This window comes from Lutjanus erythropterus, chromosome 4 (assembly GCF_056507025.1).
Source record: "Lutjanus erythropterus isolate fLutEry1 chromosome 4, fLutEry1.hap2, whole genome shotgun sequence".
NCBI lineage: Eukaryota > Metazoa > Chordata > Actinopteri > Lutjaniformes > Lutjanidae > Lutjanus > Lutjanus erythropterus.
The window spans coordinates 23,725,436-23,751,975 of record NC_139320.1 but is presented as its reverse complement, the minus strand read 5'-3'; the positions used below and the strand labels follow the sequence as shown (position 1 = coordinate 23,751,975).

At 39.5% G+C, this 26,540-nt stretch overlaps 1 protein-coding gene across 3 annotated transcripts in view; it reads left to right on the top strand.

Annotated features, from left to right (window-relative positions):
• Positions 1 to 26,540, top strand: part of LOC146328383 (cell adhesion molecule 2-like) — a 226,221-nt gene that overhangs the window by 179,560 nt on the left and 20,121 nt on the right. For all 3 annotated transcript variants that reach the window (XM_084717392.1, XM_084717391.1, XM_084717390.1), the window contains 3 exons: positions 4,185 to 4,334; positions 20,588 to 20,740; positions 22,327 to 22,464. In XM_084717392.1, the coding sequence (XP_084573518.1) occupies positions 4,185 to 4,334; positions 20,588 to 20,740; positions 22,327 to 22,464 (441 nt within the window). The remainder of the gene's footprint in view (positions 1 to 4,184; positions 4,335 to 20,587; positions 20,741 to 22,326; positions 22,465 to 26,540) is intronic.

The window sequence follows — 26,540 nt, the reverse complement described above, 5'->3', positions numbered from 1 at the left end:
TTAATTCAATTTCTTGGAACCCATAAAGCAAATGTGTCTGTGCACTTTGGATCTTAGAGACTTTTAGAGTCACTGATGAGCAGAAACCTTCTATGTGTAAAACTGTTACTTATTAATATTAAAAAATATATACAATTTTATAAAAAAAACTTTCTGCCAGAAATACTTTCTGGCAGAAAGTATTTCGATGGTGTGGAGCTATGGGATTTTGCAACCAGTTTGAGGACTTTTCAGAATACGCGGATAGACATAAAGGGTGACGAACAGCATTGACTTATAAATCTGTGTTATTGTACATTTATATTACAGTTCAGTAATACCATGGTAATAACAATAGATCATTCAATTATTAAAAATCCTTCTTCACAGCCACACAGATGTTTTCACTTAATCTATAATAATTAGAACTCTTTTCAGGTAGAAGTTGGGCAGACTGATGGATTATTAGATCACCAAACTCCATGAACCTTTGTACAAACCAAATTAATGTTTCCTTGTATTTTGTCAACTTTGTGAAATCACACATTGTGTTATATTTTATCTTGTTTCACTTACATTATGTACTGTTTTAATAATTTTAAAGAAAGGTGACAGAAGTTTAACTTTAACAGGTATAAAACTAATATTATCACAGCAAACGTGCTGTGATAACATTATGAAAGAACTTGTAATCACAGGAAAAGTAGGGGTGTTACTAATAATATTAATGATTTATTCAAGTGTCAGTGTGAGCCATGACAGTGTGACAGTGAGCCAGCATGTACAGGACCAGGACCCTGAAATCAACACAGCTAAATGGAATTCAGCCATCATTAGTGGTATAATTCACATGTCAAAATGTCTTCCGTGAAAAATGCCTATAGGAGGTCGAGACAGATGTCAGTCAAACAGTCTGCTCATGCCCACACAGTTTTTCAGAGGAGGTCTAATCAAGCAAAATAAGTGAAAGACACCTATGTGGGTGTACAATAGATGTGTAGGGCCTTTAATGCCACAGTATTACAGAGGTTCTTTGTGACTATTGCCCTCGTGTTTTTTTTTTACCCCTACTCTTTTATTGAAGTAAAACTCCAGCATTGCCGATATTCTCTTATTTACTAACATAGTAACTGATTCATAACGTTACCATTGACAGAGCTGCCATGTAAAGTGCTGCGGCATTTTTCTTTTTCCTAACAAAACGGACCGTAGGTTAATTCAGCACGTTGTGGAATACAGTATGCCTCATTGCCACACATTTGAACATATGCTTCTTTTAAAGTGAGGTCAGTGTATAGGGTCACACAGCACACTGTAGTGTCCTGAGAGCGGTTTGTGGTTCAGTGACTTTCTGGAATATTGTTTTGCACTGAACTGTAGAGGTAAGGCTGACTGCCCTCCAATCACCATCTCAAAAAAAAATGAAATGCACTCTGTAGTTGGCGCTGGGGATTATGTTTCCACAAAAAGGACAGCATTTGCCACACTCTACACTGCTACAGAATGTCAAGACAGTGGAATTTCATGAATGTATTAGGTGAAGCCCAGTTAGCTGCAGTGCACACTAACCTGCGCCGACACATCTTTTAAGACAACGCTCACGACACGGCCATACTTTTGATTATGCGAGGAGCCTTTATCGGCCTTGCAGACATAATTAAAAGGAATCTCAGCAACAGGTTTTTGCTAAAGCGATCTACCTGCTACCCCAACACCTGAGGGACTGAGAGTTCTATTCATCACTGTTGGGATTTCGCTTTTTTTTTTCCACAGCATTTCTCTGAATAGTGAGAAGTATACACTGGAGACAGACAGCAAAGACACCGGAGACATGGTGGGGTAGACGATATGACAAAAAAAAGTTGAAAGTTTTAGGAACTGACAACACCTCCACATGATACCCCCCACGCAATGCATCCACATCCATTTCCCTTTTTAAAATATGATATGCATTGCTGGTTTTGTTGGGGTACCAGCTGACACCCAGCCAACTGCATGTGAATTATTGCACTGGCGGTGTGTTTGTTGATGCGACTGGGTGTAATGAGCAGGTAAGTAATGTGCAGTGTTGGAATCATTTCCCCATTACTATTTATAGCCGGCCTCACCTTCAACTCTACCTGACAATGGTCTCCATCAGGACAATGGAGGTCAAGGAAGGTCCACAGACCTTTGGCTGTCCCAGCCTCCTCTGCTTCCCCATTCGAGCTGGACTAATGAGGCAGACAGCTGCTCCCTTAGTTGAGATGTCCCTGTGGTGAACTGTACCTGGGAGAGGCAGAGACAATGTCACCTTTACATTCAGACACGTTACGAGAGGAAAACAAAGCGGACCTGTGAAATCAAGAGAAAACACGCACAAACGTTTAGCCTGTGGACAGCAAAATGCTCCCGGGCAAATACACTCTTAGAAATGAAGGCTCCAAAATGGTTCTTCCTGTAGAGCTGAAGTTCTGCCCAGAACCAGTTGCCTCTGAGGAACCCTTTTTTGAAGAAATGGTTTGTCAAGGTTTCTTGGTAAGTGTTTGATTAAGAACCTGTTTCATCCAAAGAACTCCTCAACAAAAAAAAACTCTTTCATCAAGGGTTCTTTGTAACATAATGTAAAAGGGTTCTCAGTTGAACCCCCTGAGTGTGTTCTAGATAAAACCCTTGAAATACAAAAAAAAAAATGTTCTTGGTTGAACACCCAACTGTATTCTTGATAAAACTCTTAGATTATGTAAAGGTTCTCAGAAGAACCCCCTTGATTGGTTCCATTCCAACATAAAAAGGTTCTCAGTACAACCCCCTGAATGTGTTCTATATAAAACCCCTGGAATACAAAAATGTTTTCAGCAGAACCCTCAGGCTGTGTTCTAGATGAAACCTTTGGAATATAAAAGGTTCTCAGTAGAAAACCTTTGGTGGGTTCTAGTTAAAACCCTTGTGATATAAAAAGGTGCTTCGTATATCCCCCCGAAGTGTGTTCTTGATAAAACCCTTGGAATACAACATGTATTCTCAGCAACCCCCTGACTGTGTTCTAGATATGACTCTTGGAATATATAAAGGTTCTCAGAAGAACCCCCTTGGTGGGTTCTAGATAAAACCCATAGGATTTAAAAAAGTTCTCAGTAGAACCCTGGGTCGCTAGCATTTCTTAGAAGGTGGGAGGGTCCTGGATTGAATCCACAGAGAGGGTTCTGGGTGGAACCTCATCATAAAAGGGTTCTCTGTAGAACTTCTCATAGGGGGTTCTGTGTTTCACAGATGGTTCTAGGTATAACCCTTTATGTTTATGTTGGGTACTAGGTAGAACCTTTCTGAAGCGTTGTGTCAGGATCCAAAACCGGTTCTCCTGGGGGACAAGACAAGGAACCCTGCATGGTTCTAGTTAGCATCTGTATTTCTCAGAGTGTACAGCACATCCGGCTTCATGCATGACGTCTATGAGCTCTAACACAGTTAACGGTTTGCTGTTGTCGTCCTTAAAGGGGCCGCTGTGGTCAGGCTCATATTAGCCTCCACTTTGTCTTCTCACCGTTCCCCACAAAAAGAACATTGGTTTTTAGACATCTGTTTCAGAAGCTTGGCAGAGTTCAATAAAACACAGGCTGGATAGAAATGCTTCTGCAATGTAATTAGGGGACTTTGCTGAGACGACAAGTACAAATGTGGAATAAGAAGGTAAAATCCAGCAAGGCTGGGTGATTAGGCCTCATTTGGATGTCTTCTGCACACTGTGACGAGCGGCTGTTTCAGGGCAAGGCAGTCGCTCGGATCGAAGGCCCACAGTGTCTAGGATTATGTGTCAATTTACCACCCAGCTGCAGCTCTAGACTCTACAGCAGAACATGACTACCTCTAATTAGGCCATGCTACCAATTAGGGCCCTGCAATAAGGCAGTGAGGAAGCCGCTCTGGGAGAGTAAAACCTACCATTGTTTCTACCGTTGAAAAAATACTGTTTTCCAGCCCCAGCAGCTGTCCAGCACTGGAGTCCATGTCAGCTGGGCGTCCATTAAGCCATCTTTGGTTTAGTGTGATGTAATGAAGACATTAATGTAATTGGGCGATATGATGACAGAACATTAACTTTGAGAGGTGTCAAGCCTGAATGGTACATTAATGTTATCCAATGAAAAGACAGTAACAACCAGTCCAAAACAGCAATCTATTCATGTCACGGCCATGACCTCAAACTCTGTTTCATAATCCCACAGGTAGCCAAGGTCAGTTCCCCATAACTCAGAATGTGACGGTGGTGGAGGGGGCCACAGCCAACATGACCTGTCGTGTGGATTACAATGATAACACTTCCCTCCAGTGGTCAAACCCTGCACAACAGACCCTATTCTTTGGGGACAAGAAAGGTGAGTAATGTTCCTGAGGATAATGGCTGTAATGATTAAACGATGTGATATGATAAAGATGTCTTGGCCAGATTATATTACTACAGGAGTCGTCTTCATCAATTTTTCAAATTTGGAATGTAGAAAATTCTCCCCGCCTGCCTGCAAGCACACAATTTGACTGACTACAGGAAAAAGACAGGATAAGAAGGAAATACTCGTAATGTCGCAGCAGTCTTTTAATGAATTTATGTCTCCATTGATGTCCCAGGGCACAAACTAAACAGAAATAGACTGTCTCTGAATTGAGCTTTTGTAATCACGCAACACTGACAGTGTTGTTTACAGCACACTGACGCCTGTGGATTGTGAGATGATTGGGCTTAATTAGCATTAGCTGCCCTACATTTGTATAGCTGTTTGGATGTCACTGAAAAGGAAGCGCACTGTTGCAACCTTGTGAAACAAGGCCCGAGCCAGAGTGAATTATTATGTGCTCTCACCAGCCAAATCCAATTTAAAGGTGACAAAAGTCTGGAGTTGATAAATTGGAATGGGGGTGAAAGGGAGTCTAACAGTGGACTGGTCTTGTAAGGGGTTAGGGTGTTCATCTTTCAGTGTTTCTCACAGCATATTACCCATTTCATTTATGCTGTAGCTGCTAATACAATATCATTGGTTCAGTGATTGAAGATTAACTTTCTCTTTGAATAACAATTGATAGGAGAGAGAGACGCCAGAGTGAACCAGCAGAATGAGAGTCACAGTCTGGTTTGAAGAAATACTTTCTCCCCTCGCAAGTGATTGGATTTAGTAATGAGGTCTAAGGTGTTTTATTAGATGAAATTACTTCCAAATACAATTAAACGAAAGTTAACTGAATCTTAAATAGATACTCTTGTCTGAAAGGTGTGAATGTGCCTGAGGGATTTGAATTCAAGCGAAAGTCAGTGAACCAAAACCATTCTTTTATTATTGTTATTTTTTATGTATCCTCTGGTGTACAATAGATTGTAACATTTTAATGTTACACAACCAATTTTTCAAAATTTCTAAATTAGATCAGAAGAAACATCTCAAAAACCTTTGCTTCTTTGTTGATATAGCACAGGATGAATGATTAAAATCTTGCTTATTATATTTTGCCTAAATTAAACTAGTTAAATGAACCATATAGTATGTAACAATTACTGCAGTCCAAATAGTGAGTTGGAGCCACAGACTGTATATTATACAGGTGGAAATCCTATTTATAATATACAGTTTATGGCTGCACAAAGTTTTTCCCTCCCCGACCCCTCCTCACCAGACACGAGGAAGCTCAGGCAGGCTGCAGGAGCACAAAACGGGTGCAACATTGACAATAATTTGACAATAACAAGCAATGAGTCCTACACTGGACGTTGATCAGCTGTTTACTATTGACTATTGACTATTGACTATTAACTATTAACTGACTTTAAGCCCATTATCCCGAACACAAAAGCCCACTGCTTTGGAAACACACACTCTGGAGTTGGTATTCAGTGACTGTCTGCCTCACTTCCTGCCAGACTCCATTAAAATATTGCTCAGTTTAACCGTTATAAACATCTATGCCTTCTGAAAGATTATTAATGACTCATAAACAGATTCTTACTCATTCTGCAAACATTCAGCATTAATTCGAACTCTAATTAACATGAAACAAAAACACAAGTTAGGAATAGAAATTTCAAAGCAGAAGATTCTGGCTCTAGCATTGTTGTCAGAGAAGTGAGTATTTCAATTTAGCATGTTTCCTTAATCTCTGATGACATGTTGTGATGCTTTATGACAGTGAATCTTCTCTCTTTAACTTCTCATGTCCGAAATCAAAGCAATAATCTGTATCTGTGTGTAAATCCAGAATGCTGCTGTTAGAAGCATGTAAGGAGAGCTTGGAGAGCACAGTATGTATGAGCCACTTTGCCCTTCTTGGGCAGCTATTTATATTGCATGACAGAATCCTTTTCCCGAGCAATACGGATGACAAAATGAATGTAGTCCACTCAGCAGAGGTTGCCAGGGCTAAGTGTGGGAACACTTCCTCTCCATCTCCTTATAAACAGCCAAATGAAAAGCTTTATTGGCACAACTAATACGATGCCTGTGAGACCATCAGGAGAAACGGGAGGCGTGGAACAACACAGGCTTCATGCGAGGAAGAGGGTGGGACACCTGGGAAGAAATCTCTGCTGTGCCAAATCACCAGTTAATTGCTTGGCAGAGGGCTGCGACTGTCCTTCTTCTCCCGTTTGTTGTGCCTTCTTGTAGGAGCCAATGAAAAATGTTAGATTCAACCTTATGCTACCTTTCAGTCCAACAACTAACTGCAGACTGGCTGAGCTTGAGGCAGGCTGTTCTCTGCCTCTGATGAACAGCTGCTCATAGGCTGCTGTCACTAAGTAGATTAGATTAGTGCAGCTATGTTACATTTTCTTGTTGTCGGCGTTAAGATGTTTTGGTATCTTTTTTGCCTCCTGTTTAGATAAATCTCTCCTTTCCCCTGTGCTCTGTCCATTGTCTCTGTTGTCCATCTCTCTGCTCACTACAATCCCCCTGGGCATCCATGACAGCCTGGCCAAATGTTAGCATTTGATGCACATGCAAGTTTCCCCCACTCTCCCTTCACAAAGGTAGTTTGTCATTGTGCATGAGTAATCCAAAGGAGATTCAGTGTTTACAGCTTTCATGTGTGATTCCGGATGCTCAACACATACAAGTAATGATGATAAAAATACATCTGCTGCTCTGTCTTAAATTAGACAAAACGCTCTGTGAGGCGTTTTTTTGAAATCTACTCTCGCTGTTTCCCTCAAGCTCTGTATTAAAGATAAGGGCATTTGTCTGGATGTGTTTGGAGTTTGATATAAAACAGCGAGGGAGGAAAAAAGGAGTATTAAAATGACCTTTTAAATCCTTTTGAGCAGCTATAGCGGAGTAAAGAGAAACATCTGTAAAGAAGCTGAAGTTACGTATTATATCAATTGGGTTTGACAGCTGCTGGGTAAAAGTAAGACGAAATCTGATCTTTGCCCCGACTATAATTTGTTCCATTTTAATTCAGGTCTGACAAATGAGAATATATAAAAAAAGCCCCAATGAGAAGCTTTTACAGCCAAGGAGAAAGGGATTTCTGTGTCTTTCCAGAATCTTTAAGACGCTAAGTACAATAAGTCCAGTGTAACAGTACTCATGTACATATTTTACATCAAACATTATTCATACATGTGTGCCTGTAATGCAAGTCCCAATATGTAATGACAGAACAGGTTATTTTCTGATCTGCCACCTCTAAAATAAAGGTTTGTTTAAAGGGATAGTTCACCCAAAAATAAAAATTCAGTCACTGTCTACTCACCCTCATGCCGATTAAAGTTTTTTAGTCCACGAAACACTGCTGGAGTTTAAAAGGAAAACAGCGTTGCAAAATCTCCCAAACAATTGAAGTGAATGGTGACCAGTTTTCAAATGGATAAAACAACTGTAAAAAAAAAACAAAAAAAAAACAAAAACTTTCTTTAAAGATCTTTAGCTTGGAGCCACGTTCAAGAGCGCATGCACACCATGCACCCACACTGGGTGTGTGTGGGCTTTAGGAGACTTGGATTACACCAGACAAGCAGTATGGAGGGTTTTTTTTGAAAATGGGTCACCATTTACTTAAATTGCTTGGGAGATTCTGCATTACTGTTTTCTTGTGAAACTCCAGCAGTGTTTTGTGGACTAAAAAACTAAACTCGACCCTTAATCAGCATGAGAGTGAGTAGATAATGACTGATTTTTAGGTGAACTATCCCTTTAAAGGTAGAACGACAGATGATTGTTGGGTCTTGAACCAACCGAAATCCATGGGTGAAATATTTGTGAAATGTCCAGAACAGGCTGTAATGTTTTTTTTGCCTCTGCGCCGGAGGCAGCCATGGCCGAAGGCATTATGGTTTTGTCTCGTCCATCCGTCCGTAACTACAGTGTTCTTGTGAACACAATATGGACAGAGTTTCTTCAGACTTGGTACAGATGTTCACTTGCACACGAGGATGAACAAACTAACAGATCCCCATGTTCTGCAAGATTAAACTTATGATTTTGCCTATGGAGTTTGATTGGTTTGGAGAGAATGTTATTTCATTTACATAGAACGGTTTCCAGTCAGAAAAGCCAGTCTGAGGACAAAGTAAAGGGGTCAAAATATTCTAAATATGGGATATTCTTGTGTGGCTAAAATACCTTTTTCTGCCGACCCTGTTCACAGCTGTATATTGCTTAGCTTTCATGCTCCTCTCTGCTTCTTCAAACTGGAGGCATGCCGACAAGCATCTACTGTTGAAGCATTTTAACAAACAACTGACGCCGTCATTTTCCTGGTGAGGACAGTCTCTATTAATGACAAGACTGCTCCAATTAACCTTCTGTTAATTTAATTGCAACATGCAACAGAAGAGGGATCACAATGGCGCACTATTAGTTTATAAACCCATTGGGAGTCCTCAGTCAGGTAGGTGGGTAGAACATAATCCCAGCAGTGCATCCTACAAGTTGTGACCTACAATTTGTCTACACAGCAGTGTCTCGTCTCGTCACAGACCTGGAGCGAGGATAAAAGATGTGGGTGCGGGTGCGAAGGAAATAGTGACAGCTCAATAGCTTAATGTATCTGTGGTGAGAGTGTAAACGATAAGGAGGACCTCTATCTCATCCTCTCCCGTAAGAGGCTCAGTCAAACCTCACGGAGCTCCAAGAGAGTGTTAACCTTGCTGGATTCCCAAAGCCGATCCATATGGGTTGGACTGTCTCTGCACATTTGTCTAAAGCCGAACACAGCCCTCCTCTTATATCATGCCAGCTGGTTCCCTGGCACGCTCCTCCTCATCCATTATGTATATCTGAGTCTTGGTTGATTGTTGCCACCTCAGAGGCTTCAGACTACACTATGGCAGAGACCAGCATGCAGATTCCTACGACAGAGACCTGAGACGGAGATAGATCCCTTAATAAGCAGGCCAACACATCATTCATACATTAGGCCAATTAGTGGGGACCGTTGAAGGGAACGGCTCTGTGGTGGGCTGCCACGATGAAGAAATCGATTTGGACCATATGTCTTTTGTAGAATTATCCCCTTTATATGTTGCCCGGGTTATGAATTATTATTACTGAGCAGGACAAATGAGAGCAGAGCTGTCCTTTGCTGTCTTCATTATGATTTACTTCACTTTTGGCTTCTGTGGGAAAAGGATAAAACCTAAGTGGCGATGCTGTAGAGAATGGTAATGACATTCCTGGAGGCACGCAGGATGGAAGCAGAATCTTTTGTCAGATACGGTGAATATGAATAATGCAATTAATGGGAAGCTGCTGCAGGTTGCGTGTCAAAGGCAGATAACAAATTGCTCATTTGATCCACAGTATGTGTTTGCAGCAGAGATACGGAGACGTACACAGCACATACATACGTACTGTGGCAAATTGTACATCACTTCCCCTCATCTCAATCCCATCTCTGAGAAGTTTATGGTTCATCATTCATGACATTTAATTGGGGCATTCAGCCTGGATCATAAAGGTCACAAAGCAAAATTGATCTTAATTGGCTTGTAGTAATCAAAATGCTGTTATGTGCTAAATGAATGCTCTAATGTGAGCATTAAAACATTCATTAGCTTGAGAGAATGAAGGATAATTACCAAGGATGCAATTACTGGAGTGAGCACCAATGAAAGCACATTTAAACGTCCATTCTAGTAAACACACAAAATTTGATGGTGAGTCTGTTGTAAGCAAGTACAGTTAGCTCTGTCTCCTATAACTGTAGTCTATTCTCAGTCTGATATGGACATGGACTATGAAATTCACATTATTATTATTATTATTATTATTATTATTATTATTATTATTATTATTATTATTAAACCCTTAAAATGAGTTTCAATAAGTTTTAATAAAGGGTCTAATATTGTCTAATAGAAAAGCAAACATCAACATCTTTATATATAACATTATGTTGATGTTTTTACCTACATTAGATATGAATTCAGTTGTACTTAAGAAAATATGTTCAATAAGCTTAAGATATTAAGTTGAAATTTCAGGTTAGAAGAACTCATATTTATGAGTTTGGAAGTGTTATAAAAATGTATTTAATAAAGTTAATTAACTTTAATTAATTAAACTTGTAAATGATGAAATGAGAAAAGATTAGTTGATTCGCTAAATATGGAGAATTACTTCACTTTAATGTAATTCAGCCTTTAAAACCAAGAAAACCCTTGTGCCATAACACAGTATAACAATATCCAAAATCTAAGATGATCTTTCTAGTCTCATATCACAATATTGACGAAACATTTGCATACTCAGTACATGTATATGTAAACAAAAAAAGCAATGAAAAAATGGAGTTGATTTCATAAATGATTATATGCCAAGTTTCCCACTGTTCCTTCAGATCTGTTGAGGAAGGAATCTCACGCCAGAGTGACTCTGAGAAAAAATTTCACAAGCCGCTCTCAAGTCTGTTCTTACAAGTGTTTTGTTTACTTTTCAGTGACTGTTTCTTACTGGCGATAACATGCAGGCAGGGGCTCATGGCCACAGCTAATGTCTTTCTTCAGGGACTAATGGGCTTTTAAGTGTACTGGGTTACCTCCAGCTCCACTGAAATGTGAATCTACCATTATGGCAAAATACACCCGGCTATTATCACTAATGTGAAGAGGTGCTCTTCTATGTACTATACTGAGCTCTGTGCCACACTGCACTCTCATGTATAATGTATATTACAGTAGCTCTTTAGAATTAATGAAGACTATGTTGTATTTAAATTCGTTTAGAAGTTTTAGACCTGCTTGAAAAATGTGCAGATCCTTCTTAACAGGGCTAAATCATTGTTGTGTGCTGTACTGTGATATGTCTTATGTGTAAAACTGCATTGAAAACCAACAGAATTATGTAACCCCCACTGGCACTTGTTTTAATAAAAAATAAATTTAGACAGTTCATATGAAAAAAGAGACTCAAAGGCAGAAAAAAATCCCACAGTGTACAATCAAGCTTATGTCAGTGGGCTGAAAAATGGACAGACAAAAATATATTCAGTCTCATTATTCACCACTTGAAGAGGGGACGTAGTGTAGCTGCTGGGAGAATTCCTCCTTCTTTCCTTCCCTCCTTCAAGCGCTGAAAATGAGTCCAATTTGAGTAGCATCTGCTCTGTGGGATCTCTGAGAGCGCGGGCAGTAACAATGGCCCTCTGGAACAAGGCCCTTTCCTTCTCTTAATTGCAGCCACATGTGTGGTGGGAAAGAGCCCCCTGCCTGCACCACTAGCCCTGGAACTCGTCCAGAATCGCCCACACAGTCACTGAGCGAGCACAGCCAGCAGCAAACACACTCTAATTGCAAAGAGTGGAGCCCCTGGCTGGAGAGCGGGGGGGTGCGCCAGGACCCTGTGTTCTCGCTGAAGGACAGCTAGTGCTTTCACATTCCAGGACTGGCTCAAAGTGCTTACAGGCCATGCAAAAATGGCCAAATGGGGACGCTCGGCATTGCGGATGTAACATATTTTGGCTGAACCCGAGAGCCATCGGCTCATTTCCAAGACTAATGGATAGATGTAAAATGTCCTTTTCTATCTGGACTGTCAGGAGATACTTCATGGTTTTGGATTAGAAACATTGGTTAACATCTGTCCACTGCTCATTGGAGTACACAAGTGAATGCCATGTGATAAGTGCACTTCCAGTTCTTCTACTTTCAGTTTTATCTGAGGACAGAGTTAATGTAACCTTCAGAGTCAGCTCTTCTCACACACGTTTAAATACTTACACCTTATTGTTATAAGTAGGGATGCACCCAAACACATGTATGTTATTTGGGCCAGTACAAACAGTATGATGGAAACAGATATTTCTTCTATCTCAATATGCTATCCAAGTATATTTTACACATGCACTTAGTTTTATTAAAATAGCATTATAAAATATTATAATATTAGTATATGTATAATATTTTAGAACTGTGAATTAAATTAGCACATCAAGAAGCATGAGCACAGCAACACTGCAATTTAAGATTATTGCCTTCAAGTGAAGGATGTTTTTTATATCTTTATTGTTATGATTTCTTATTTCCTGATATTAAAACAGAATCATTAAATTTATAAAATGCTTTTTCAGTGATCATTCTGTGTCCCCTAGTCATAAAACTTGTTTAGCTAAAAATTAAAAGAAAACAGAGAGAGATGAAACGTACAGTATGAGGGTGTGGAAATAGATTTCATAATCCATTATATGCTGATATTAAATCAAGTTGATGCCTTGAAGGCGCAACAGTTGCATTGCCAATGTGTTAGATAATTACATTTGTCTGATTTAACTTCCGATGTAAACCATATCCACCTCTGATACTTCTATCCGAATACAGATACAGAGACAGATAATTTTGTTGGTCAAAGAGAAACCTGACAGATACAGATAATCTAGTAGTATAGTAATAGTAATGAGGCATTTTAACAGGTGTTTTACATGTTAAAGTTTCTTGGACATTGTACCTTTAGACACTGAATAAATTGACCAAGGCTGATAAAACTGAATCTGACAAACTACAGTCCTCTTGGGGGACGTCGGACGGGTCTTCCACTGACATGGTCGGTGGTGCGGCGGACTGTAAGGGAAACAAGGCAAACATTACTTTGCATCAAAGGGCCACAGCAACAGTATGCCCTGCCCTGAGGGGGAACCGGGGTGTCAGTTTTACTGATTTGAGACAGCCTTGGTAAGGCCTCCATCACAGGAGATGTACTGCGCATTAAGCTGCCATGCTGCAAGGCTGTAGCATACACAAGGTCAGGGTGCAGATTTATGCTTCCTCCTAAGCAGAATGAACAGCACAGGAGCTATCTAGGGTTTGGGGGAAATGAACCTTTTCATCACATTGATTTCCTAAAGCACCTGGAAAAAAGCTTTGTCAGCCGCTGGCATTTGGGTCTGATTGTGACGGATCTGCCCACAATCTGGGCCTCTAGCCTGGATTGGATTCTAGTAGTATGGTTTCCTGGCTATATGCTGTTTGAGTAATAGATAACACTTGTCTTTGGGTTATTCAAACCTTTGTACATCTCATTCTATCAATATGTCATTGATTCACGTGCTGTGTAGTGCCAGTGGCTGTCTAACAAAAATGCATCAGTCAAGGCCATCTTTTGTTTTAACTGTAAGTTGTTTCTCAGCCACTACTTGGGTTCAGACTATATGAATCAGTATTTCAGTAGCTGACATTTAGATTTAGTTGTGTTTTGATGGTAATGTGATAGTATTCAGTGGAAAAAATATTGTGTAGCTTATTTGGCACTTTAAATGTCACTTGAAATAATCAAAAGTTTGTTCTGTATTTGGTCACTGTTTTGTTTTTTAAAGTGATAGTTTATATCATCATCTGGCAACGCTAAAAGGCATTTTAAAGTTAGCTATTTCAGACAACAGCAGCTGGTATCAGCTTGAGTTCATGATCGTTTCAATGCTTTAGACAATAAGTCCAAAGAAATTTCTAAAAGCACTCTGCAGCATAATGCACTTCTCTGTTGTCCAACCATATGCTCAGTTTGCTCTAAATTTTCATATTTTAGGTGAAATAAGGCGAAATATGTTACTTTGGAGCAGAGCAGTGCAACACAGAATCTCCAGCCATTATTTCCAAAACGATAACTGACCATGTAGATCAGATTTTGGCAAAACACGAGCCGGATCCAGCCCACTGAAAGGTTTCATGAGGCCCGCAAGGCTACATGTCAAGTCCCTGTCTTGAGAACAACCACGTCCCACTTTGAGTGAAAACAAGCACTGTGAAAGTGGCCGGTCAGTATTTGTGTCTGTGGCTTCACTTCATCACAGGTTAGATAAGGATGTTATGTTATGTTTTTTCACACATATTTTTCTGATATTTATCGTAAACCTATTTGTGGGATGTTATGTGCGTTCCTTGAGGTCTCCCTTTTTTTTTAGGACCCTAGTCTGAGCCAGGGGTGTTTTTTGATTTTATCCTTATAAATAATTTTTGCCAGGTCTCTTTTAACACTGTACTGACAAAGCTGTAGACACTTTAGATATTTCTGGAGATGTTTTTGGCACATTACATAGCCTAATGTTTACCAAATGTATCATCATCCTTTTTCTAATGTTTTAGCCTTTTATTGATATTTATATGGAATGTTTTTGGTTGTAATGTACTTGCCAACAACCTGCTTTAAGAGGGGGTGATTTGGATATTTTTCTTGTTTAAAAATATTTTTTTTTTGGATCAAATCCTTAAACATCCTTGTCCCTAATGACCTAGATGTTTTTGCATGTAAAACCTTCTTTTTATGGCACCGTATTAGAGATTAGCATCTATAGTATACAGATATAAAGACATTTCTTCCCTTAACCCTATTTATTTCTGTTTTTTCTATGATTGTTTTCCTCAATGAAAAAATGTTTTTCCACACAGTTTATTTCTACATAAAAAAAAATTTTTCTAATACTTTTCAATATTTTTCAAACCTATTTCTAATATGTTCATTCTTGTCAATGTTTACATTCATTGATTCAAATTATACTTGTGGGATATCATGTTTACTCTTCTAAGTTTCTTCTCCAGAAAAGTCCGAGCCAGGGGTATTTTTAATATTTATTTACCTGATCTCCCTTTGCATTATAAGACAGTATCTTTTTTGAAACAAACTATTGAATGTTTTGTCATTTTTTAATGTTTAGCTCTTTGTCTGCAGTTGTTTTTGGACATAACCTAATCGACGGACTGAGCTGCTTTCTTAAGATGTTACTAATGAACCTCTCATAACATGTGGATGTACTTGAGGTGTTTCAATACCCTGAAGAAGACTGTCGTGTTGAAACAATGGTAAAACATTAAGATATTATTTTGCATCGTGTCTACAAGTGTGCAACTTTCTCCCTCCACAACCTAAACTTTTTCATGGTCAGCAGCTGTTCCTCTGTTCCACCTAACAAAAATAATTAGCCCACAATTCCATCATCACATGGCAATTCAAGGTGACCAACAGCTGAAGAGTGTTACTGTGTCAGCCAGAAATTTACGTGCAGTGCGCCCCATATAGAACAATCCTGACTCTTCCATTATTAGAGATTTGGTCATTATTAGAACCTTACATCACATTTGTGTCGGGCCCCCTGCAGCCTGATCAGTTTCTCATGCGGCCTCCCATGAAAAATAATTGCCCGCCATTTGATAGCAGAGAAGTGGATCATGCTTTGGATGATAAAGTTTTTAGTTTGTTCTTTTGGTCAATTTTATTTTTCTTGTAACAGACATAAATTCAAGCTGATCACAGCTCCTGGAGCCAACTACGAATTTTTCATATTTTTCGGCTACAGATTTAAGTTGGAATATCACTTGAACCAAAAGAAGTGTGTTTTCCTTAACCGGTCCCTCTTAGGAAACAGACGGAGCATTTATCAGCATCTCAGAGGTGTTTGTGCTTTGAGGAACAGGGGGTTAAGAAGAAGTAGAAAAGTCGGCCCGTCTTTTCTCTGTGCGTAGCAGAGATAGAGCAGTACGGGCCAGGGGAAGTACAGTATGTCATCTTGTCCAACACTTTGATCCTCTCAGCCTGTACTTCCATATCTTTTCAGTTCCTGTACGATGTTTGCTCAGACCCCATCACCTCTCCAATGCATCCATCCACCAAAGGGTTTGCTGTTTTCTGCCAGAGCCTCTGGGCATTCTCGAGCTCTGTGGTGAGGATGCTTAACTACAAAGAACATCAGGCAGCTTTGTTTCAGGATGCAGTTTGCTACAGTAAGACTATCAAATGTTTGTATTAAGCCCCGTAGCACATAATAAGCTGGCTCTCTGATGGCACAGCTTGTTATTAAATTTTAATTCTGGCTTGAAGATTGTTTTTATTTATGCTACTCTTTATTCTTGGATAACAAAGAGCCACTAATAAGAAACTTCTGAGGGCCATCAATATCTTTATAGCCAATCATTCCTTTTCTCCTTTTAGTATGTGTGTGATTATAAGATAATGATCATCAAATGATGTGGTGTAATTGAAGCTGAAGAACAGCATTGTTGATAATGACCTATGTGTCTCTAAATCTAATCATCGCTTCAGCCAATCTAATTTAACACATGTCTGCTGTGTATGTTTATCGCTGAAATCAAACAAATGGGAACAGAGCAGGTGATTAATGATTTTCATAGTGATGTCTCCTTTATCTGATGCCATCCTACGCTGGCCACGTTGATTAAATCCTAATCAACACCTACTTCTGCTGCATTTTGCCAGATTTGCCCCGTGCAGTACAATCCAATAGAGTTCAAATTACTTCAGATGAAAGAGTGTCCGGGGAGAGAGCTGGCCAGGCCTGAAGGGAGCGAGGATTAAGAATGTGTAATTTATTCAATAAAGAGCACTTTCCTTCCTGCCCTCTGTGGTTGGTCGCTTGTAGGAGCAGGTGATTCTGAATTTGAAATTGTATGAGAGATGACAGGTGCGAGATGACCTTTTCCAGCTTAGCGGCATGGTTTTCTCAGCTTTACGAGGGTGTAGTCACATGTGAATGAGCACTGGTAAAGGTGTCTGCTATCTTAAGAAAACACTGAAAGGTTTTGTTTCAAGCTGTGTGTTAAGGATGTTCATTATAATCATTATTGTATCATGAATTTCATTAGTAGTGGTTCATTGGTATGTAGCTGTTGCAGCTACTTTTAGCTGTAATGATGCTTTGTTTTAAGCTTCACACCATAGAGCTGGGCCACTTTTCTGGAGTCAACATCATAGTATTAACAAGTTTGAATATATCAAATATACTATAGTGATAGCAGTAACAAAAAGGCTCGAGCCCTGGAGGAATTGCAACTTTTCACACAGCTGAAGGTTGCGTGTGACATGCCTCCCTGGCTTTTGCCTTTATTTTATCTCACCTTACAGTCTTAATTAACTCTTAATTTAAAACAACACAGATAGGAAACAAATAAAAACAACAACAAAAATCTGAAAATATCTAAAAATTACAGCAACAAAACGATAAAATGTTTTTAAAAACAAGAAATAAAAGTCAGTAAAATGAAGTAAAAGAAACAACAAGTATATAAATAATGTAAAAGCTCATGATTGAAGCTTAAAAGACTAAGGTTATAACATTACTCCCTCTTAAAAATGATAAACCAGATTAAAAAGATAGGTCTTTAATTTCCTTTTTAAAAAATACAGAGTTTGACATTCTAATATCCAAAGGCAGTGACTTCCACAGTTTTAACGTGAAAGGACATTGTGCTACCCACACATTCCCAGTGGCTGAAGGATATATTGTCCTGCCTAAAACTGGAAAAGATTAGGTAAACAGCGCAAGGGTCAGAGAAAAAGTTTCAGAAGGTCTGTGGTCCATTTTTAGCCCTCTTTGAATGGAGTAGTAGTGTCTGAGTAGAGCAGAAGTCTGGTTCCTGAGATGTGCAGTGTTGACTAGTTTAAGCAAAGATTGTAAGAGGATGTGTCACTCTGTTATTTCTGATATGGGTCTGAGGCAGGGGAGTGCACTAATGTTGTCACCTATTGCAGATATTTTCTCATGCCTTAGCAAATTCCTATAAGGTATATATGGGAATGTATATATTTATGAAGTATTTATTAATGTATATGTATGTGGATTTGTGTATTTATGTACATGTGTATGTATATAATTTGCAGAGGCTTCATATTCCCAGTTATGTTTTTTCCCCTTTTTTTTCCAACATACACTTTTTATTCAGGCACCCCGTCCTAAATATAGCTGTTGAAATGAATGTTAATACAGTGTTATTGTTGCTATTTATATTATCTTTGTTTACACTTTGATTTTCGTCAATGGGGAGTGGAGGGTGGAATTTTATGTACTGTACTTTGAAATTGAAAATCTAATGCTCTTTTTTCTTCAACTATGAGAAAAAAAGTGTCTCTATACTGTACCAGATTGTGAAGATGTCTAAAATGTCTTATTTTATTTCATAATGGGACTGCTACTGACTGCTGCATTGTTTCTGTTTGGCACTTGTACATTCATAATTCAAACATTCATTGCCAAAAACAGTTCTTGCCAAATTTTTGCAGATGCTTAGGCTGGCATGGTGGGCTTCTTTTATTTTGTTTTATTAAAGAAGGAACAGGGAAGCAATTAGGAAGGGAAACTATTTTTTATAAGGATAAAAAGGCTGTACAGATCAGATTTATTAAATAACATTGGGCTGCCACAGCCATTTTGGTCTGTCTTGCTATTGGCATATCCATCAATCAGGTAAAGTGAGTAACACTGATTATCTCTACATCATGGCACCTGTTAACGGGTGGGATATATTAAGCTGCAAGTGAACATTTTGTCCTCAAAGTTAATGTGTTAGAAGCAGGAAAAATGGGCGAGTGTAATGATTTGAGCGAGTTTGACAAAGACCAAATTGTGATGGCTAGACGACTGGGTCAGAGCGTCTCCAAAACTGCAGGTCTTGTGAGGTGTTCCCGGTCTGCAGTGGTCGGTGTCTATCAAAAATGGTCCAAGGAAGGAACAGTGGCAAACCGGCGACAGGGTCAGACGAGCTGCTGTTGCTCAGATTGCTGAAGATGTTAATGCTGGTTCTGATAGAAAGGTGTCAGAATACACAGTGCATCACAGTTTGTTGTGTATGGGGCTGCATAGCTGCAGACCAGTCAGGGTGCCCATGTTGACCCCTGTGCACCGCCGTAAGTGCCAACAATGGGCACGTGAGCATCAGAACTGGACCACGGAGCAATGGAGGAAGGTGGCCTGGTCTGATGAATCACGTTTGCTTTTACATCACGTGGATGGCCGGCTGCGCGTGCGTCGCTTACCTGGGGAACACATGGTACCAGGATGCACTATGGGAAGAAGGCAAGCCGGTGGAGGCAGCGTGATGCTTTGGTCAATGTTCTGCTGGGAAACCTTTGGTCCTGCCATCCATGTGGATGTTACTTTGACACGTACCACCTACCTAAGCATTGTTGCAGACCATGTACACCCTTTCATGGAAATGGTATTCCCTGATGGCTGTGGCCTCTTTCAGCAGGACAGTACGCTGTGCCACAAAGCAAAAATGGTTCAGGAATGGTTTGAGGAGCACAACAACCAGTTTGAGGTGTTAACTTGGCCTCCAAATTCCCCAGATCTCAATCCAATCGAGCATCTGTAGGATGTACTGGACATACAAGTCCGGTCCATGGAGGCCCCACCAAAGGATCTGCTGCCAACATCTTGGTGCCAGATACCACAGCACAACTTCAGGGGTCTAGTGGAGTCCATGCCTCGACAGGTCAGGGCTGTTTTGGCAGCAAAAGGGGGACCAACACAATATTAGGCAGGTGGTCATGTATGTTGTCTGACACGCACCAATATGAAAACATCCTGCCTCTATTACATATCTTGGTCACAAGCATGTGAGACCACTTTTGAGAGATCATTGCAAAAAATGTGTGTTTATATTCCATATATTGTGTATTATATTCTACATAAAGGAGATCGTCTAATATATTGATATCAGATTTCTTTTTTACGACTTAATATCTGTATCAGCAAAACTCCTGTGTCCATCTGGCCCTATTTTTCATTACAATTTGCTTAAAATCATTAATTTGGACAATAGAAATTTGTAAAACAGTAACACAATGTAATTATCCCGATGCAATGCCACTGACATTTAAGAAACACTAAACTGAATTATTTGTCAGGCCTTATCTGCACTATATTCTGTTAGTACTGGTGTAATTATTTGTCATAGTCACTGTAAGTGGTCGTGCATGAGGCCAGGTTAAGGTTTTGGTATCAATGTTCAAAGGTAGAAATGTCACAGAGCCAGCTGCTAAAAGTGTTAAAGTGAGTGTAAATCAATACCAGGAGTGTAAGTGATTACCTAAATAGATATTGTAATCTAGGACTATGAGCTTTTTCTGCTGCTGCGCTTCAGTGCGTCCCGCTGATGCCTTCTGTATTCTCACTGACTGTGAATAAGACTGTCAGCCTAGAATGCAAATGTAAAGAAAATGTTTCAAACCATTGGCCATGGTTTGTGTTTGCAGCATTTGACTACTACTTGAAATAAGCGAAAGCACAGCGCCTTTGCTTTTGTTCTGCTAAAGGTCATCTGTGTTACAAATGGTGCTTGTACAAGTTAATTGGCATCACTGAATTCGGCGTGGATTTTTTTTTTTGCGCACACTGTGATTCTTTGTGTCATCCTTCGCCCCTGCAGCTCTGAGAGACCACAGAATCGAGCTGGTGCGAGCCTCGTGGCAGGAGCTCACCATCAGAATCAGTGACGTCAGCCTGTCAGATGAGGGCCAGTACACCTGCTCGCTCTTCACCATGCCTGTCAAGACCACCAAGGCCTTTCTCACTGTTCTGGGTGAGCACGTCTGTTTTGGCTCATTCTCCGCAGGCCAATTACTTGTGGCTAATTCTTCACACTCTGACAGCATGAATACCTGCACATTGTAAATTAAAGCCTGTTGTTTTCTTCACCACACACTTGTTGCTTTGCAGGAAAATGACATTTCTGCATTACATTTTACCCTTGACTGCTAGACTAAAGGATGACAGTTAAGCTTGCATGCTAGTAGTGTTATTTTCTGCAGGCAGGACAGCCTCAAAAAAACTTTTCACATCTGTGTAAGACAGCCAGGTGTGTTGAAGGATACGCAGAAATAGAAGAAAAATAAAAGTCAACTCCCACTCACTGTCAACATTTACAATACTTACCTAATTTATTTACACTCACGTTTCTGTATGATGACCCCTGTCTTCTCACAGCTGGACAGGAAGAAGGTACATGATAATCAGCCACAGTAATCCTGATCTGAGATTCAAGTAGATTATTTGGTAACACTCTGTGTTATAGGGGTGTGCATAAGACACATGTCATGGACATGAAGGAGTCTTTATGAATGTAAATGACTGTTGTCATTAAGTGTTATTTTGTCAGTTATGTAATTTTCAATGCAAAGTTGATATTGTTTGGAATGTCTTTGTTATGACAACTTAATATTAATCAAGCCAATAGTGTCTTGGTTATGACAACTTGACGTTAACTAAGACAAGCCTACTTTAGGAACAGCAAACTGGCTGAACGCTATCTGTCCATCAGCTAACCCTGTAAGCTAAATCACCTTGGTCCAGTACTCTGTCATCAAACTGGCCTTATAATATTTAATGACATCTTTATGACAAGTCCAAATGGTACAACATCACCTGAAGTTCAGGAAATCATTCATTACATCGTAACACAAGCATTTGACAGTGTAATAAAACTTAATGATATCTTTATGACAACTCCAAAATGTTCCACTTTAGTAGAGGTCAAGGAAAATATTCAGAACCAACTACATATGACAGTTTAACGTAATGTTATAACATAGAGCTAAACACTTTATTGAAGTTTTTGATTATGTCAAGTTGGCATAACAAAGGCACTGACAAGTCATACTGTCTTGTTAAGGTCACAACAAAGACATTTTTGTGTTTTATCTTAGTTAATGTCAAATTATCATTTCAAAAACATCTCGAATAATATAAGTTTTGTATTAAAATTGACTGAATGACATTCAGAAATAATTTATATTCATGACATGGTTATGACAGTGTAATGACAGTCTTATGCACACCTCTATTTAATTTTGTTTAATAAACCACACACTTAGATTTTATATATTTAGTTTCCAATTTAAGAAATCATCCACTTTACATAAGTCTTATTGTAGTGTTGTTTGTTGGTTATAATTCCTTTTGAATGTTAAATTTGTGATCTTGTCACTGAGAGAAGAAGGGAGCATGAATATCTGAAAGTGAATTAACTGTCAATCAGTAAATCATTTTGTATTGTCAGAGGAACACAGCCCATACCACCCACTGAGTTGTTTCTCAGCTCATCATGTACAAGTATTCAGTATCTTATTAGATTAGAATATTAATATAATTATTTTTTGTGCACTACAGGAGTGCCGGGACGACCAGAGATCACAGGATTCACCAAGCCTGCCATGGAGGGCGACGTAATCACCCTGACGTGCACCACATCAGGCAGCAAACCAGCTGCCAACATCCGGTGGTTCCGAAATGACAAGGAGGTCCAAGGTAGGCCTGCGGTGTGGATTTCACAGAGCACGGTATCCTCTGTTTCCACTTGTACCCTCTTGGAGACATCATTACTGTCAAGTCATTCAGCTGCTGCATTCCTATGTGCTCATATTCATGCATTGTTCCACTGGTCGGGGGTTTAGCCGTAGCATGATTCGCCTGGCTCGCAGCCAGTGGTGCTGCTGTCATTGGAGCCTGTCCAAATGCTGCTGGACTGTGGCATAGCTGTCCACATTTCACCACCTGACCAAGGTGAAGATATATCGGAGTGCCTCATATTGATTCTAATTATAAAGTTAAGTGTACATCAACAGTGAGTCCTGCACAGCATTTTGTTTTCACTGTTAGTGGCACTGAAGTAATGACGTACTCAGCTGCTTGATGAATAGAAACACAAATCAATCTGAAGGTGATTATCAGAAAATGGAGATCTAGGGTTTGCTCTTGGGCTCTAACTTGTTTTCAGTTCACAATAACCTAGAACAGAAAAGCAGCAAATCCTCACATTTTAAAAGCTGGAAAGAGCAAATGTTTTTATTTAGGTTGGAGTCTTTATGAATGTTTATGACTATTGTTATTAAGTGTTATTTAGTAATTTATGCCACCTATAATGTAAAGTTGACATTGTTTGAGATGTCTTTGTTATGACAACTTGACATTAACCAAGAAAACATAACCCGTCAATGGCTTTGTTATGACAACCTGACATTATCAAACTTAAAGAAACTTTTTAGCTTCATGTTTTAACATTTAACTGTCAGATGTGGTTGGTTTTGACACTGGCATCAGAAGACTGTTATAAGTGTAGTCATGAATATTTTCCATGACCTCAAGTAAAGACGCTGATTTTAGACTTGTCATAAGGATGTTATAAATTTTAATAATACTGTCAAATGCTTTTGTCACACTGTCATGAATAATAATTTCCTCAACCTCAAGTTAAGTGGTTACTGCTCATGGTTAGCCTACCTTTGCAACAAGTGAGCTAGTTAAATCACCTTGGTATTGTATTCTGTCGTCAAACTGACCTTATAGCATTTAATGACATCTTTATGACAAGTCCAAATGGTACCACTTTACATGAAGTTATGAAATTATTTATGACGCTGTTACAAAGAGTAGTGAAAACTTTTGCACAATTTATCTGGTGATACTTAATGAGAACAGTCGTAAGCATGGTCATGACGGTTGTCATGAAATGATTATGACAGTGGAATGACAGTCTTATGAACACCGCTTCAAATATGATGCATTTTTGCTCATATATATATATTTTTTAATCAAACAGTTGATTTCTAGTCAGATTAATTTCCTGTTGATTAACAAATTGACTTAAGGGTAAATTGACGAATCGTTTCAACACTGATCAAGAATGCTGTGGTGAAGAATCATGTTTTAGAGGAAGGTTATCCGTCCAAACCTGCCTTAGAGATGAACAGCCTCTTGAGATTATGAGCACAAAAATGACACGGTTACAGTGTGAGACCAGCTGTGTTCTTCATGTTTTGTGCTCACCTACAAAGACACACAGATGTTTATTTATCCCACGGTTTTAAATTCCCTGTTCTACATGTGATGAGCTGATCTTGCTGGGCCTCCCATTCGTTCCACAGGTGGCTCTGAGGCGCGTTATTTTATTCCAAAAGCAGCGATTAGATTAGTAAAACGAGTCAAGGAAGATGCAGGAATGCAAACTCAGAGAGGCCACATAACTAGCTTCACGGAGACTGAAAAAACCAGTGACAGAGACAATGCATTAGGCAGCAGATGGTGCAGTGTAATGTGTGCTGATCACACTAAACCGGCAGAAGTTTTCTGTGGTTTCACGCTGTGTGCCTTACAAGCTTTCACTTTCTTGTGTACCTCTTTCCAAACCGTGTGAAGCTCTGCACTTTGTATTTTCATAGCTTTTATCACTGTATTATTTCTGCTTTAAAAAAAAGACAAAAACATTAAAAAAAATAGGAATGGAATGTTTTCCTCAATTTGATGGCAGAGGTAAGCCGTGTGCAGCTCTTTAATGTAATGGAGCCTGCTGCGGAGACTCAGTGTGACAGTTGCTCTTTATTGAAGATTTGCACCAGAGAGCTTTTTCTTGGTGGTTCTGTCTGTGTCTGCCCAACATGGCAAGATGATTGATGGGAGAGGGGCTGGGATATGAAGTTTTCTTGTTGAAATGACATGCACGTAGATTCCTGAAAGGCCAGTGGAGAGCTGGCACGCAGCATCACAACCAGATTCGCTGTCCATCTCAAGAGGCACTGAGATGATCTCTTTTTTTGTTTTATATCTGGAGATATGCTTTAAAATAAATCTTTAAGGCCCAAAGTTTATATTCTTCAAATATATGGACATAAAATAAATGCCAAAATGTAATTTAACAGGGTTCAAGAGGTGCCACGATTTTACTCTTGGCTCCAAGTTCCGTCATATGTGGATAAATATAAAAATGTAATACCGTCATCCCATTCCCAGGGTAGCAGGGATCGCAAAGGAAAGTTAAAACAAAGAAGAATTCCCTACATTTAAATCTGATGTATGGCATGACATTCATGTGCAATGTGTGAATTGCACATGTGCCCCAAGTCTGCCCCGACCCGGTGTCTTGTATACAAATGTTCTTTTATTAGTTTTACCTGCGTTCGGTGGGTTTTATTAAGCCACTTGGGCAAACAGACCTGATGTGATGCATCTCCAAGTCAAAGAAAGATAAAGAACAAAGCAGAGACTGGAGGGCTCGACTTAAAAACTTCATTTCCATGTCAAAGTGTCAAAGAAGAGGAATGTCAATCAGTGCTCGGGATCGGAGTCTTTTATAGGTGCTGCTTTAAAGCCTTCTTCAGCGAATATGTGCTGGGAGCAGCATGTTTTGCCATTGGTTCTTCTGTGGTAGATCATTGCCGCCAGTGTCTGCTGTCAGTCAAGTCTATCCCCACTGGGGGACCAGTCTACAAAGCTCCAAGATGACAGCAGGTGTAATAGCAAAAACATGTCATATTTATTTCATGCTCTGATGATTTGTTTTTCAACAATTTATATTAGAAGCACACAGCATTACAAACCTCAAAATGCAACTGTCATCCAGTGTCAAATAATTTGTTTGCGGTGTATAGAGCCATACAAATTACTTGTGTCGCTGAATGACAGCTAGACTTCAAATTGTAATCTATTGAGAGAGAAATCCACCCACTGTCACTTTCTGTGCATACATAAAGTGGCCTATATATTTCTTTCACTGTGACACAAAGGCACATTCAAACACACAACAGCTCCAGCATGGTGACTAATTTTGTATTCAGTTAGGAAAGTCCTATACAACTGCTGTTTAAATTTTCACTTATAGCAGGTGAACGAGGGCTTCACCTCAGAGCAAAGCTTGGAAAAAAGCTTGACTTGAATTCCTGGACATCTAAGGGATCGTGATTATGTAATTTGATCCCATTCACGTTCAAAAATTGAGCCAAGACAGCCTAATATTGCTGTCTTATGTAACTTCAGACTCCACCAGATGAATCCTGACTCTGGGAAAGTGGGAAAAACTGTATCTCTACTATCTCTAAACCCAAATGACACATTTAGGCTGTTCTATGTGATTTCCTTTTCATAACTAATGTAATATTATTTTAATTTCTATTCACTGAGCCTACCCTGAAACGGTTTGGAGCCCTCCCCTGGGGAGACCCACCTCCCACTTTAAAAACCTCTGTCTCCTAGTAATCAAGTAGTCTGCTTACAGTGTTCCTTTTGGGTTTTTTTCATGCATAACTTATGGAAAAAAAATGAAAACCATGGGAATTCTTTTTCTTCCCTTTTTTTAAACTCCCATGATACTGTACTTTTCCATGCGGTAACCTCTCTGCTTCCAGCCTCTGCTTCCAGCTTGCAGGATGCACGTTGAGATCATAGTGGGGGGAAAAAAAGCCATTTTGTCTCAGTGAGAAATGTTGTCTCCTGGAAGCCTATGACAAACTGCCAAAAAAAGAGCCAATGAAGTGCAAAACTACAGTAACCTATATTTTATATAGTGTATTTACAGTGGTGAAAGCAGTGCTGAATATCTGTACTCAAGTAGA